Source organism: Odontesthes bonariensis, chromosome 18, assembly GCF_027942865.1.
Source record: "Odontesthes bonariensis isolate fOdoBon6 chromosome 18, fOdoBon6.hap1, whole genome shotgun sequence".
Lineage (NCBI taxonomy): Eukaryota > Metazoa > Chordata > Actinopteri > Atheriniformes > Atherinopsidae > Odontesthes > Odontesthes bonariensis.
Genome location: NC_134523.1, coordinates 11,031,319 through 11,045,585, shown reverse-complemented (window position 1 = coordinate 11,045,585; position 14,267 = coordinate 11,031,319). Strand labels below are relative to the sequence as shown.

The following is a 14,267-nucleotide window of genomic DNA, read 5'->3' as shown; positions in this document are numbered from 1 at the left end:
AATGGAAATGCTACTGAAAGGCGGATTTTCCTTTGAAACATCTGAATTAGTTATGCAAGCTTTCAGGCTTGTGCTGAACTTTAAATTTACCGTTTAACTGAGTGTAACTGAAACCCGGCGTTCTCCGATCTCACATCAGGACTTCAAACCTCTACTCTTCCTCAGACACCCGACAAAGCCACAAATTAAGCCTGTCGGACTGAGTGTCAGACAGAGTGGCGGGGTGAATAAGCTTTCTAATCAAACTAAATGTTACATAATAGAAATACACAACAACTGAATCTTAATTGGACAATTCAATGTTAAATTAAATATTAATTGCATCTTTCATTGCCGTTTGTCTGGTAGTGGGATGATTGCCTTTGCTCATATTCAGGGAAGGTCCCAAAGCCAAGACATGTTGACCTGTGATGAGCGGACTATTTGTGTTGGTGGAAAAATATCAGCATTGCTTTTTGATTTGAGATGTCATCACGACCACGACTCACTTTGTCTTGGTTCTTGCACCAGAGATGCAGTGCTCCGTGAAAAGCGTGAGCCACAATCATGGAGCCATCTGGACTCATCTGGCAGCCGTAGAAGCCCAGAGTGTTTCCACCCACCTCCCCGACACGCACCTGGTGTTAAAGAGAGGGAAAAAAAAAAATAAAAATCTTTAAATCACCAGTTGTTCGGGCAGTCATGACTGATCAGAACCATCGACTTCTCCCCTTTTTCAACCCATTCATACGAGACAGATGACGCCAGGTGGGTAAAGCCAATTTGATTCTGGGTCAGAGTCATTGACTGGCAGCAAACAGAGATGAAAGCGCCATGTAGCAACAAGAATATAAATCAAAGGGCCTCATACAGAGAAACGGCAACTGACTAAAGAAGGTTATCTTTTTAATAGCAGCGATTTTTTTTCCGGGGTAGTCTGAGCCCGACACCCGCTCAGCCTATATGCCAACAAGCGGCGCCGAAAGGGCACTCGTTTGTTTTATCAAACACTTTGGCTTTATGTGAATCTTCGGGCTGACAATTATAGAGAACAAGTGAGAAGGAAATAAAAGTAAGGCTTGTCAAATCTGTTCTCAGTTGCGCTCCAAGTCTCATTAACTAACAGATCCCACAATGGCAGACAGAAGCGAGGAGAGAGGGAACAGATTAGGCTGACAAGACAGATGAGTAATCATGCAATACAAGACTTATTAGAGTTGGTTGGATTTTTTTTTCAAGCAAAAATACAACCGTCTGACACGAAATGAGAGCAATTGCAGCACAGCATATTAAATTAAACATATAATCATAAAAAATGGCAAAGCTTCAGAATACTGACAGATTTACTCCAACTGGATTTGTATGAGTCTCTGACCACAGTGTCACGTTCAAACAGATGATGCGGACCCCTCATTGAGTTGGAACTTCCAAAACAAAAAATAAAAATCAATTTGCTTTTAAAACACCAGTAATACAGTACACAGCCTTTCAAGTCGGAACAAAATTTAAACATAAGAATGAATCCTTCAGGTCTCTGACCACCTTTCCGACCATGGACACCTTGCTTTTGAGCATACAGACAGTTCTGTATTCAATTTTGTTAGATTCAAATTACCATCGGGGGCAGAGAGCTCTTTTTGATCTAAGCGCAGATTTTAAAGTTTTTTGTGATCGTGAAAAGAGAAATGAAAAGAAGAACAAGTGCAAATAAAACTGAACAATAAGCAGTCACATCGAGGATTAAAAAGCATCTCATTAGTTCTTTTATTGACAAAAAAAAAAAAAAAACTAATTAGAACCAGCATTGAACTGCCCATTTGAAATGAATACCCACAGAGAAGCCGATTACAGTACATACTAAAACCGAGGAAACGAGGAAATATTAATACATAATCCAGTTGCGTGCATCACCAGTTGGATTCAGTGCAGGATTATCAAACTAGACAGAAATAACTTGAAACAATGTGGGAATTAATTAAAAATATTTATAGCAGGGGAAAATAAATGTTTTGGCAACAGAGATCTGGTTTGTATAAGAGAAATTAGCCTTGTCCTAGAAATAAGATTCAAAGTGTAAATCAGTGAGACTTTGAGACACCTGGTTAACCTCTCACTGTCAAAAGGAATTAAATCCATCTAAAGCCTTATTGGGCCCTGAGGCCACTGTTGTAAATTGGGCCCAAAGGGAAGATCTATTCAAATTGACAAGGGCCTGACAAACACTAGAGACCACAGCACTGTTCCCTCTGCTGTATTCTGAATCAAGACACAGTTATATAATATCGCTGCAATCTTTAATTAGCTTGAGCCTAAAATCAGACGTGCATTGGCTGTGAGGTAATATAAGAGGTGCGCACTTCATACTTGAATGATTCAAATCAAGTGAGTTACACAGCTCATCTTGTTATCTCTTCTTAAAACAAGGAGGGTTAGGGTTGGTTCTGCTTGCTGCAGAACCAACAAGCGATCATGTTGTGGTATTTAAAACATGCAAAACAACTTGATAAGCTTCCAGCAGAAGAACGCACATTGTTCTTCTGCTGACAGTTTGAGACAGAAAAGTGAGGCCATCAATTATCGGGCCTTCCTCACCAATGACCTTCAAAGCAATGCTGGAACACGGCAGAACTAATAGCAGCAACACTCTCACTCTGGATGGCATGATCTCCCTGCCACGAAACGAGAGGGGGAACAAGACAGAAGGGGAGGAGAGACAACCAGGAGGAGACGTAGATGAAGAGATTGAGAGCGAATGAGATGCAACATTAAGCAGATCGATTTTAAAATTCTGCACACGGGAGCCAGCTGTAAATCATGCAAAAACTCACAGAGGTAAAAAGCCGTCATCTGTCTTGTTTACGAGAGGAGGAACAATATGGATGCATGGCATGCCTTATCGCTGGGCAGCGGGGCTATTGGAGAGGGATATAACAAGGGCAGCTTAGTTGGGAAGGGATATATCATTCCTGGAGGGAGAAGGCAGCTGACGAACACTGAATGAGCTTAGTCAAGCTGAGAAAACCCATACAGTGTAGAGCACAGGTTTTCAAATCAACCTCCAAGGCTTTTATGCAGGCCGACACAGAGAGAGTAAGGCTTTCATGTGCGCTCATTTGCATATGCAGAGCAGCCCATAGAAGCAACTTCTTCCCAAAAAAAAGAGCTGCGACAGGCAAAAGAAAGGAGCTGAAGTCTACTTGGCTCTCAAATCACTCGAATTATAATATGCCACAAGGTTAGGAGGGAATCTTTCCCCAATGACAGCAAATAAATTACCGTTAGCACTGATATGGAAAATGTCTTTCATTAAAACATCTTATGATTTCTTTGAATTTCTGTCACAAATAATAAAAATGGTGTTTTCCCTTTTAGTTCCTTAGACGTGTATCGGATGTCAAAATAAACATCCCCGAACATTTTTAGCAGCTCAATGAATACTCAGTCCAACTTTACACGCTGACTACACACTTTAATCGAGTCCATGACTTCATCCCATGTTAATTGTTTTGGCACTATTTCTCGTTTTGGACTCGAAGACTTCTCTTGATCTGTGGGACTGATACACCAAGATCCTAAAATAGGTTATCTCTCAAACACACACACACACACACACACACACACACACACACAAACTAATAATCCCTCACGGCATAGTGGTGGCCCGCTGTGGTCAGTCAGAGACGTTAATTACCAGTGTGTCTCGTTAGCAAGATGTGCTTTACGCAGCAGTGGGCCCCAACCGCCCTACTGCTAACCCTGCCCTCCATTAAATCTCACCAATTACTCTAATCAGCGTGAAGATGTGGAGCACTTCTTTGAGAGAGAAAAAAATAAAAAAATAAATAAAAAAATTAGCTAATTAGGACACACATGCCTGGTCATTTAGCGCTGTGGAATCTGTTCAGGCAAAATACTTTAATGTCAGTGAAGACCAACCTTGGTCGGGCCGCAGTTGGGTACCAAAAAGCACCCGGAAAAAAGAGGATCAGGCGCCTTTAATCCAAATTTGTAAAGGTAGGGACTAAACATAAATAGGACTGGATTCACAGAGGGTTTTCATTGTCATACATGTGGGCATTGGCGTGCATGTGTGACAGAGCTTCAGAGGTTAAGCCTCCTTTGTAGGCAGGGAACCTGTCAGTTCAAAGGGTTTGGCTCTCAGAGACGGGAGGAACGGAAAGGAGAGTCATATGCCATGCTCTTTACCATTAAACACAAAGGTTATTCCAAATATGGGGGGGTTATTCATCTACTTTTTTTATTTGGCATCACAAGAAAAGACTCAAGCTCTGGAGGTTTTGAGCACCACACTCTCCTCCCCCGCCGACACTGTGGGTTTAATGATATTGATAAGAATATGTGACATCAGCAGTGGCTTCAGGCCCCAATCACCGCGCCTTTGTCAGAGACTCAAAACTTTTCCGCTCTCTCCTTTCTGTGGTCTTTGTTGCTCATCACTGTGAATGTGAATGATGAGATCAAAGGTGCAAAAACGTAACTGATCAAGCGTGGAATCTGTTTCATTGCCCCCAGAGTGTAATCACAGTCTGGGTGCCTGCCAGGGCGAGGTGAGCAATCCTGTTCAGCGAGATGTGTGGTATGCGCGCGTGTTTTATGGGTCACGTTCTACGGATGTCTGCATGCATAACCATGCCGTCCTCAGTTTTATATTTTTGTACTTGGGACATGAAAAAGTGTTCTTGTTCAGCTCTGAACCACCTGAGAATATGACAGATGTATTTAAAAAGAAGAAAAAAAAAAAAAGGTGTTGGCCAGATGGGCAGAGAGCCTCTTTTTTTTTGTTTCATCCACACTTGTGTTAAATTTAGCCCCACTCTGCCACAACAACAGCTGCTGGGAGCTAAAGGAGATGAGGTGGAGGGAAAAGGTTTTAGAAATGGACAGAGATAATGTAAGAGAGTGAGAGAAAGGGAGATAAGTGGTTGGAGATGGAAAATTATGACAGGTGAGTTTGGGGAGTTAGAGGGAATGACAGATCATGGGGGGGGCAGAGCAGAGGCTAAGGCATGTCTTCTACCAGCATCTCCGTCTCCTGTCCGATGTGCCGGGGAAGGGGCTGTAAAAGAGGGGGTGTGGTGTGGTAGAATCATAGAGGGAAAGATGGGGGAGGACTACATCAGCTTGTCTAAACTCAAAGTGGTGCACTGGGCTCAGCGCCTCTTCATCACTGTCTATCACTTCTATTCCTGACACCTCAATGTCAGAGAGAGTGGAAACTGATGCAGGGGTACTGACAGAAGGAGAGAGGATCATGGGTGGAAGGCTGAGGCTCCAGATCATGTCAAGAGCTGCTGAAAGGAAAGCCGGCTGAAATATAGTGTAGGACTGCGTGTGAATGTCTGGACGACTGTGCAAACCCTGTGCCGACTTCAGAGTGATTTATTCCATGTGTTTTAGGAGACTCCCTCCCTCTATCTAAGTCAACATTCACCTGCTCGACCCAGACACCAGATCCTTCCTCAGGAGCCCAGAGGATCATGGTTTTGTCCATAGAGGCAGAGAGCAGACTGAGAGGCCTTCGCAGCTTGCCGTCTACAGGGGGAGACAAAGAGACACTCAAACATGTAAGTATACAGGAGCACCACACACAACAAAAATGCTCAACAACTGACCATCAGGCCTGTAGGTATTTTTCTCTACGGTTTAGGAAAGATCACTGATGGCCTATGAACTTAATTATTAAATAAAATGGTGAAAAAATAAAAAATTGTTGTATGTTTTTTTTTTTACCTATCTTGCTCATGATCTGTACTGAAATCTGTACAGCATTTTTCATTTCCAAGACCTGCTCTTATGCATCACACCAAGTTTTGCATATATACAAAAAAAGATAACACATCCGTTCAGAGACTGCAGAGGGAATGCAGCAGAATTTTCAATTGTGTGACTACATGCAGCTGAATAATAAACACCATATTCCTGTACACATTTAAATATGATTACAAAGAAAAACTGAAAAACCAGACAAAAGTCACCCTTGTACAAATCCCTTGTTAAAAAAAACAAAAAAAAAAAACAGGGGTGTGCGTGAACTGATTAAGATGCGATAACTTTTTAAGGCCACCAAAAATTCTCTTGAGAACCAATTAAGCCAACATCTTCTAAACCAAGTTTTTCTGTTTTACTTTCAACTGTCAGTCTCTTCCTGTCTTTTGTTAGCTATAGCACTGAAAGTCTAAAAGAAATCATTTCACTTCCACTATCTGTGAAAATCAAGCGAGTGATAGAAATGTTACTGTGTTAAATGTTAATGTTACTGTAGAGGTTACTGTGTCCGATTCTAAAAATACAAAACACAGATCAAGGAAAGGATCTCCTGGCAATGCAATAAAAACAGTGAAATGTTCAACTGTCCTAAAAACTGCCATCATTAGTGACCGTTCCCCTCGCTGGGTTTTTAGATCAAAGCACCTTTGTAGAAAGGCGGCTGCCAGTGAACGCCGTAGACCCGGTTCTCGTGGCCGGCCAGGACCGTTTCAAGGGACACGGAAAACACTGACGACACGTCTGTGGCACAAACACAAGGCCCAAATGACAACAGTTGAGTTTTATTAATTGAACATGCAAAAATCAGTCGACTTACAAAGCTGGCATAGATGATAATTATAACAACAACTGATCTGTCCACATCAACAAGCATAATCTATTTATTTCATGGTATTTTACAGAATCACGCCTAGCTGGACCACTCACCTCTCTCCGTCACTTCGAAAACGTCCTCTTTCATCCTGATGACGGCGGGCTCGTCCTCTGTGTGGATGTCGGTGCCAGACTTGGCACACAGCCTCCACACTCTGATGAGAGAGTCCTGTGAACAGCTGGCTAATAACAGCTCCCCACCTGAATGAGCCAGAGAGAGAACGCTGAAAAGCCTCACCGCTGAGATGATCTTTCAGTTGACATTTTCCAGCCGACAGAGGTACGTCTTGAATTAGTTCCACAGGTCTTTTTGAGCACTTTTGGACAGTTTTTGTTTGCAGACCATCTCCACTTTCCATTTCATGCATTTATTAAGACGCTAAAAAATTTAAGCTGAATTTCAATGACAGATTTGTTATTACTTTCGAGATATCACAGCGGTATTATTAATTGTTTTGGACATGTGAATTACTGAGTGAAACCTTGACTCACAGGCCTACTTAGACATGTGAAATTTAACAGATGAAGAACTTTTAAGAAGAACTTGCGAGAGCAGGGCTGTGTTGGGCACACACTTAACACTTCTAGTGTGCCCAGACCTCTTGAACCGTCGTTAACTTGTCAGGCTGCATTTTGAGACTGTGAGGACCAGGACACTGACTGGCGTCTCGTCCTTTTAGAAGATCATCTCTTGACCCCCACTCAAGTCCACCAAGGGCCTGTACTACCGAACAGCTTCAACAAAACCCAGACAAACACCCATCGCATTCAACTCTGAAATGATTTACCAGCGTATCATGTCCTGCAAATGGGAGGCAAAGTATTTTAGCTTAATTACAGCTGTAATTACATTGCAGCCCGAGCTAGTAAGTCTCCAGAGTTTCAGCTCGGGCTTTTATCAGCCATTTGTTAGAATTATAAATAAGGCTGTGAGAGGATGGCTCCTGGCTGTGATGTAGCCAGTTAGACAGCAGGAGTACAGGCCAAATATACAAAGACAGGTGGTAAACAAACCACATGCCATTATTCCTCAGTGTCCCTGTCTTTCACATTATACGTGCCAGTTTCAGTTCATTCGCCACTGATCCAGTTTTATCTCTGCCAAGATAAACAGACATAATAGAAATTCTTCTGTCGCTACCACCTAAGGCCTTCTGATTCTCAGAGGGACAGGCGGGACATTATATTATATCGATCATGGCATCATGATCCTGGATGATAATGACAAATATGATTTTTTTTTTGTTCTTGCCTGAAACTCTGCCGAAACTACTCGCAGGTGTGACTGTCAGTTTAATGTTTATGCGTCGCTGATTTCCATTTTGACACAAAGAGATTCTCCCACACATGGGCATCGAATTAACATTTAACTTGGGCTACCGTCATTTATGACGTTTCCAACATCCTAGTATTTTAGTGAGCTCCAACAAAGTTTTTGAGTAGAGACTCTATGATTGTGTTAGTTAAATGCTGAGGGGGAAGAAAAAGAAAAAGAAGAAAAAAATAAGTACGCTGCACAAACTGAGACGCTAAAGTGGGGAAGTTAAAACCGACTGCACAGAGAAACACGAAAACTGAAAATGACATCATGCACTGAATCCTAATATTCAATAGCTATGATGAAGTGCCTTTCCGGGTCAGCGATTTGTTTTCCTCTGGTCACTTGTCTGAGGTGAAAATTAAAAACAGAATGATTTATTCAGGTGAGGGATTTGCCAGGAATGCTTGCATAAAAACAAACTTCCCTCTTTGCTGGCTAAAAAATCTGTCTTGCCTCCCAACTACTGTCACAAACCCACCTGCCTCCAACCTCAATATGTGACTGGGACCTTTTTTTAAATGTGTGTGTGTGTGTGTGTGTGTGTGTGTGTGTGTGTGTGTGTGTGTGATGTGTTACAAGTTAACGACTCTCTACACCTCTATGTCAAAGTGACAGTACATTTAAAGCTTCATATGAGTTATATTGTCGAATGAATGAGCTTATCATGCATGATAGAATAACGCTTAAGAGTAACACTAATGAAGTTTGTGAACCCTAAAACTATTAGTTTTTCACTTGTTTACCTTTACGTACTTTAACTTTTGTTAGGCCTAAAACTGCCCTTGAGTGCCGAGATACCGCAGTTCACAACTTTGGTTCCCAGCCCCTCACTACACCGTTTTGCCTTACAGTTGCATGACTTTTTTGTGGCTTCTTTCACATGACAACAAATTCATGCGAATAGCTGAACATTTGCAGCACCCACGTGGAGATTTTATTTCTAATGACATTGGTGTTCCTCTTTTATTCAACATTTACATGCTCCCATTGACTCAGATTATGTGAAGCAACAGAAAATGTTACCACAGTTATGTGGACAACATGGATCACCACATCACTCAGGGATTAAGTGCCTCAAACAGCAGGCTGATCCAGAATTTCCTTCTATTGAACAAAATGTGGTCATTGTCTTCGGAGCCAATGAAGAACAGTTAAAAATCTTTGCTTAACTCCAGTCTGAAGAATACTGTGAGTGTTCAGGACTAAAGTACTGTTTATACCAAGATTTACTAAACAATCTTCATAAAAGTTTCTAGCAGCTGAAATGTAGGACTCCACAACCAACATGATCCAGACTTGTGATTTAGATGCAGGTTTATGTTTACAATTCTGTTGATTTTAAGTTTGAACGTTCAAACACATTTTGTCTTGTGTGAAAAGTTTGTAATAAAAGAGAAAGCCCACATCATAAAGAGCTGAGACAGTATGGAAAAAGCACAAAAAGGAAAAAGAAATGCAGGGATTTTCGCATTTAATTTGACTTTTAATTATAATTATACTCTGTGAGCCCAAAATTTCATATTTCATCTCATCGGCTTCATTTTGTTTGTTTGTACTTTTTTTTTTTAAACCACATTCCAGTGAAATTTGTCCCGATCCAGTCCTGCATCCAGACGCCCAACGAGGCTGAAATGGGCCGAGGCCTTCGAGCCATGTCAGGGTCGTAATGTTTGTTCATTTTAAATTAATGTTAAATTGACAAAAACAAAAAATAAATGTTGAAACTGAAAGTCTGATTTTAAACTTGAAATTTGAAAATCCCAAAAATATATTCAAAGTAAAAAGAAAATAAATTTTATTTCAAATTTTCACTTTTATGTAATTTTTCTTTTTCCTTCAGTTTCAGATCCAGAATCTCGTTTACTTTGTTTTCTGTTCAAAATCTATTCTTACCTCTAATTCAAGGCGAGTTAAATAGTTTAATCTGCTCTACTTTTCTTCCATCCTTTGGTAAAACTTATTATACCTTTAACCTGCACACATACACGACACCTGCACCATAAGAGCTTAAAGGAATGCGTTTAACACGGACGTCGTCGGGCTGTTTTTATTGCTTCAACATCGTGTTCAGTATTTTTACACATTTAGAATTTCATATTTGAAAAGATGTAAAAAAAAACATTAATTAGATTTAGATTTGTTTTATTTATGTAAAGGATTTGTTTAAGGTTGATTGATTGATTGATTGATTTTGTTTATTGACATTGTACAAAGCATTAAAAAGGTATACAAATAAATAAGTCAGTAAATATTTCTTGAAAACCTTGTACAACATGTCAAAAGGATAATACAAAAAAGCTTGGGGAGCTTGTTTCCATTGTGGTCCTTGTGAATGTACAGCATGTATGTGCTAGTTACCATCAGTCTATTTGAATATGTGAGCAAGCCAAACATACATGTATCACAATGGACAGGGACACCAAAAATAAACAAACAAATACACACTCTCACGCACACTCCAACACACACACACACACACAAAGCCCTATAGTGCTCTACTACCAAGCCATCTTTTAACTCCTGTCTTAAAACAGCTTGTTGATGCAATACATTTGATATTAGCAGGCAACCCATTCCATAACACTGCTCCTGAATATAAGAAAGACCATTTCCCCATTAAGTTTTTTAATCTATATAGCACACAATCAGTAGTGCTCCTCCTTGTGGAGTGCCTATGCACCTCCTGCACTTTAGAAAAATAATCTCTAAAATATTTTGGACCCAGATTATTTAGAATTCTGTGTACCATGGTCAATTTTGTGTATGTTACTCTATCCTCCACATTTAGCCAGTTGAGGCTTTCAAAATGGGAAGGTAAAAGGTGGGTATGAGGGTGCAAGTTAAGGATCAGTCTTACTAGTTTATTTTGAGAGGTCTGTAACTTTTTTTTGAGTGATTTAGGCAAATTGGTAAACCAGGAGGTGCACGCATAATCAAAGTAACCTTGAACCAAAGCCCCTGCCAGAATCTCCAGAGCTTTCCTGTCAATTAAAGGAGAGATTCTAGCCAAGAATTTAGTTCTCTGGTTTAGTTTAGAAATGACCTTTGTAGCCATGGCCTCTCCACTTAATTTTTTATCAAGAATACATCCTAAATATGTTACTGATTCTTTAGCTGTAATTACTGCATCACCCACTTTCACATTCAACAATGGTGAGTTTTTTAGTTTGACATTTGATCCAAACATAATTGATTCAGTTTTTCCTAAATGCAAAGAGAGCTTATTTTCGGCTAGCCAAACTCTGACTTTTTGGAGTTCTAGACTGAGAATCCTCTCAATCTCAGCTTTTTCATGATGGGAAACAATCAGGGCTGAATCATCAGCATATAAAAACAGATCACAATCACAGGCTGCTTTCATGTCAATGACATACAATAAAAACAACAACGGTCCTAAGATGCTCCCTTGGAGAACACCACAAGAAAGAGGTAGAGGCTTGGACCGCAGACCGTTTACCTCTACTACCTGATCCCTGTCCCCTAAGTAGGACTGTATCCAATCTAAAGACATTTCATTAAAATCCATGGCCTTAAGTTTGGCTAAAAGAATACGATGATTGACGGTGTCAAAGGCTTTTTGAAGGTCCAGCATGACCATGCCACAGTATTTACCAACGTCAATTTCTTTGCTAATGTAATCTGTTAAATAGAGTAGACATGTTTCTGTAGAATGAGACTTTCTAAAACCAGATTGAAACTCATAGAGAAGGTTGTGTGAAGAAATGTACGTATCAATTTGTTCATAGACAACCTTCTCTATAATTTTGGATATAAAACATAGAATTGACACTGGGCGGTAGTTTCCATGTTCAACTTTGCTACCTTTTTTATAAAGGGGGATTACTCTTGCCCTTTTGAACTCGTTTGGAAAAGTACTTTGTTCAATAGACAGGTTTGTGACGTGTTATACATGGGGAAATTAATTCGGCAGCATCTTGAATAAATCCTGCGGGAATATTATCAAGCCCTGTTGCTTTTCTGGGATCCAGACTTTTAAGCTTTTGCAGAATTTTTTCATTTGTGACCTTAACCAGAGAAAAAGTGTCTGCCACTACACCCCTCTCCTGGTAATATGACTGTACATTGTTTGAATTATATTGTCCTGTTTGATCAGGTAATTCCCTTACCAATGTGTTTGCTATAGTTGTAAAATACTCATTTAAACTATTGGCCACCAGTAATTTATCAGAAACAACAGTGCCTCCTATTTCCAAGTTTAAATTGCTTGATTTTGTCTTGACTTTATTACTGTATCCCACAAGATTCAAGGTCTTCCATAATTTTCTTGGATTATTTCCATTTTCCGAAATTTTGTCAGTGAAAAAACCTGTCTTTGCTTTCCTGATCATCCGGCTTACCTCATTCCTTTGATGTTTATACTGATTAAACAATTGCTCTTCCCTATTTTTCCTAAATTTACTAAACAAGTGGTTTCTTAGCTGTATGGCTTTTAAAATTGTGTCATTCATCCAGGGCTTGGTTTTTGTTTTAATTCTGATGTTTTTCTCTGGGGCCACAGTGTCAATGGCCTTAACTAGCATAGATTTAAAATGAGACCAGGCATTATCCACATTTGTACCATTAAGAACTGGAGACCAGTCTATATCCCTTAATAGACTGCAAAAGGCCTCCCTGCTGTAATTTTTGAGGGATCTAATTTTGATTGTATTGTGACAATAAGCCTTGGGTTTTTGGATTTTACGTGTACAGTAGATCATTGAATGATCACTAAGGCCATAGTCTATCACTCCACTTTTTGAGATTTTTGCTTTGTCTGATACCATAATTAGATCTATGGTGGTTTGAGTGTTTACACAGACCCTTGTAAACTGTGTAATAAGCTGCTGAAAATCAAACAAACTGCAGAAATTCTTCAGAGCTTTACATAACGATGTGTCAGGTTTTAACACATTAGTATTAAAATCCCCAAGCATTATCACCTCTGACTTAACAAAATCCACATATTTAACACAAGACTCTTCCAAAAGTTCATAAAAATTATTTTGATCAGGTGGTCTATAGCAGGTTCCAATCAAAATTGGCTTCGATTTAGGCAATAAAATGTCTAGCCACAAATTCTCTAGGTCCCTAGGGTCTCACATTAAAACCAATATCTGCACGTACATATACACACACGTCCCCTCCCTTCCGGTTTCGGTCCTTTCTGATAACAGCATCATTTTTTAAAGGTTAAAGTTGTAAGGTTGGGGGGTTTGGGAAAAAGACACTCAGAGGTCAGAGGTCAGACTCTTTCAGGTCATTTAAAAAGCTGGAGGAATCTTTTCCTGACAGAATTCTTCTTTGCCTTCTTCGTCTGAGTCTTTGCCATCTGCTCTTCCAAGCTCGTTACCTTTTCCATCAAACTGTCTGCAGATTGTTTCCTTTCTTCTTCTTTATTCTCCAGAGTCTCCTTCATAGCTGATAACATTTGTTGAAGGCCGGACTTTTCTTCCTGCCACTGTTTTCTCTCATTTTCCAGCGATTTTTGATTTAATATCGCAGCTTCCTTCGTGCTGGTGGCTGTTTTTATTTGTTCTTCCAGAAGATGGGTCTTGTCCTGCTCCCACTGTCGTTTTTGTACATCGAAGTCTTTCTGGATTTGGAGGAGACCAGCCTTCATTTTGGAGTTTTCCTCCATTTGTACGGCTAAGCTGGTCTCGGCTTCCATTGTCCTGGACTTCTCAGTCGGGAGACCCGATTCCAACTTGCTAATTTTACAGGTGGCGTCTGCATTTAGCTTCTCTTTCTTTAGTAGTTCTACATGTAGAACAGCGGTGGCTTTTGCTTTCTCATCTTTCAGATTTTGTAGCTCATTCTTTAACTGCTGCACTTCGTTTGAAAGTGCAGCGTTTTCCTTCATGGCGTCCCTTTTCTGGTCCTTCAGTTGAGTCACTGATTTAGTCAGTCCAGCCTTTATTTTGCTGGTTTCCTCCAGTTTCTGAGCTAAAGAGCTCTCAGCTTCCTCTCTCTTAATCCTTTCTTTTTTAACTTCTTCTAGCAGTCGGCATGCAGTTGATGAATGCAATTGCTGTGATTGGTATAAATGGTCATGAAGCCTCTTTACCTGATCCAGCAAAGATCCATTTTGTTGTTGGAGAGTTGAAATCTTCTCATCTTTTTCACCCAAGCGTTTATAAAACTCCATTTCTGGGATGGTCAGAAAACGTTGGGTGCGAGTTAGGTTCTTATTTAAAGTTTTTGTTTGGGCAACTTCTTGGTTAGTAGATTTCGTTACTTGTATGAGTTGTAGAATGTGATGTATATCAGATGTAGAGGCTGTTTTGTTGGTCTCAGCAGCTTGTAGGAT

At 40.1% G+C, this 14,267-nt stretch overlaps 1 protein-coding gene across 1 annotated transcript in view; it reads right to left on the bottom strand.

Annotated features, from left to right (window-relative positions):
* elp2 (elongator acetyltransferase complex subunit 2) overlaps positions 1-14,267 on the bottom strand; it is a 32,725-nt gene that overhangs the window by 12,542 nt on the left and 5,916 nt on the right. The window contains exons 8-11 of the mRNA XM_075449802.1: positions 6,694-6,840; positions 6,412-6,507; positions 5,432-5,532; positions 489-617 (exon numbers count right to left, since the gene is read on the bottom strand). Of these exons, the coding sequence (XP_075305917.1) occupies positions 489-617; positions 5,432-5,532; positions 6,412-6,507; positions 6,694-6,840 (473 nt within the window). The remainder of the gene's footprint in view (positions 1-488; positions 618-5,431; positions 5,533-6,411; positions 6,508-6,693; positions 6,841-14,267) is intronic.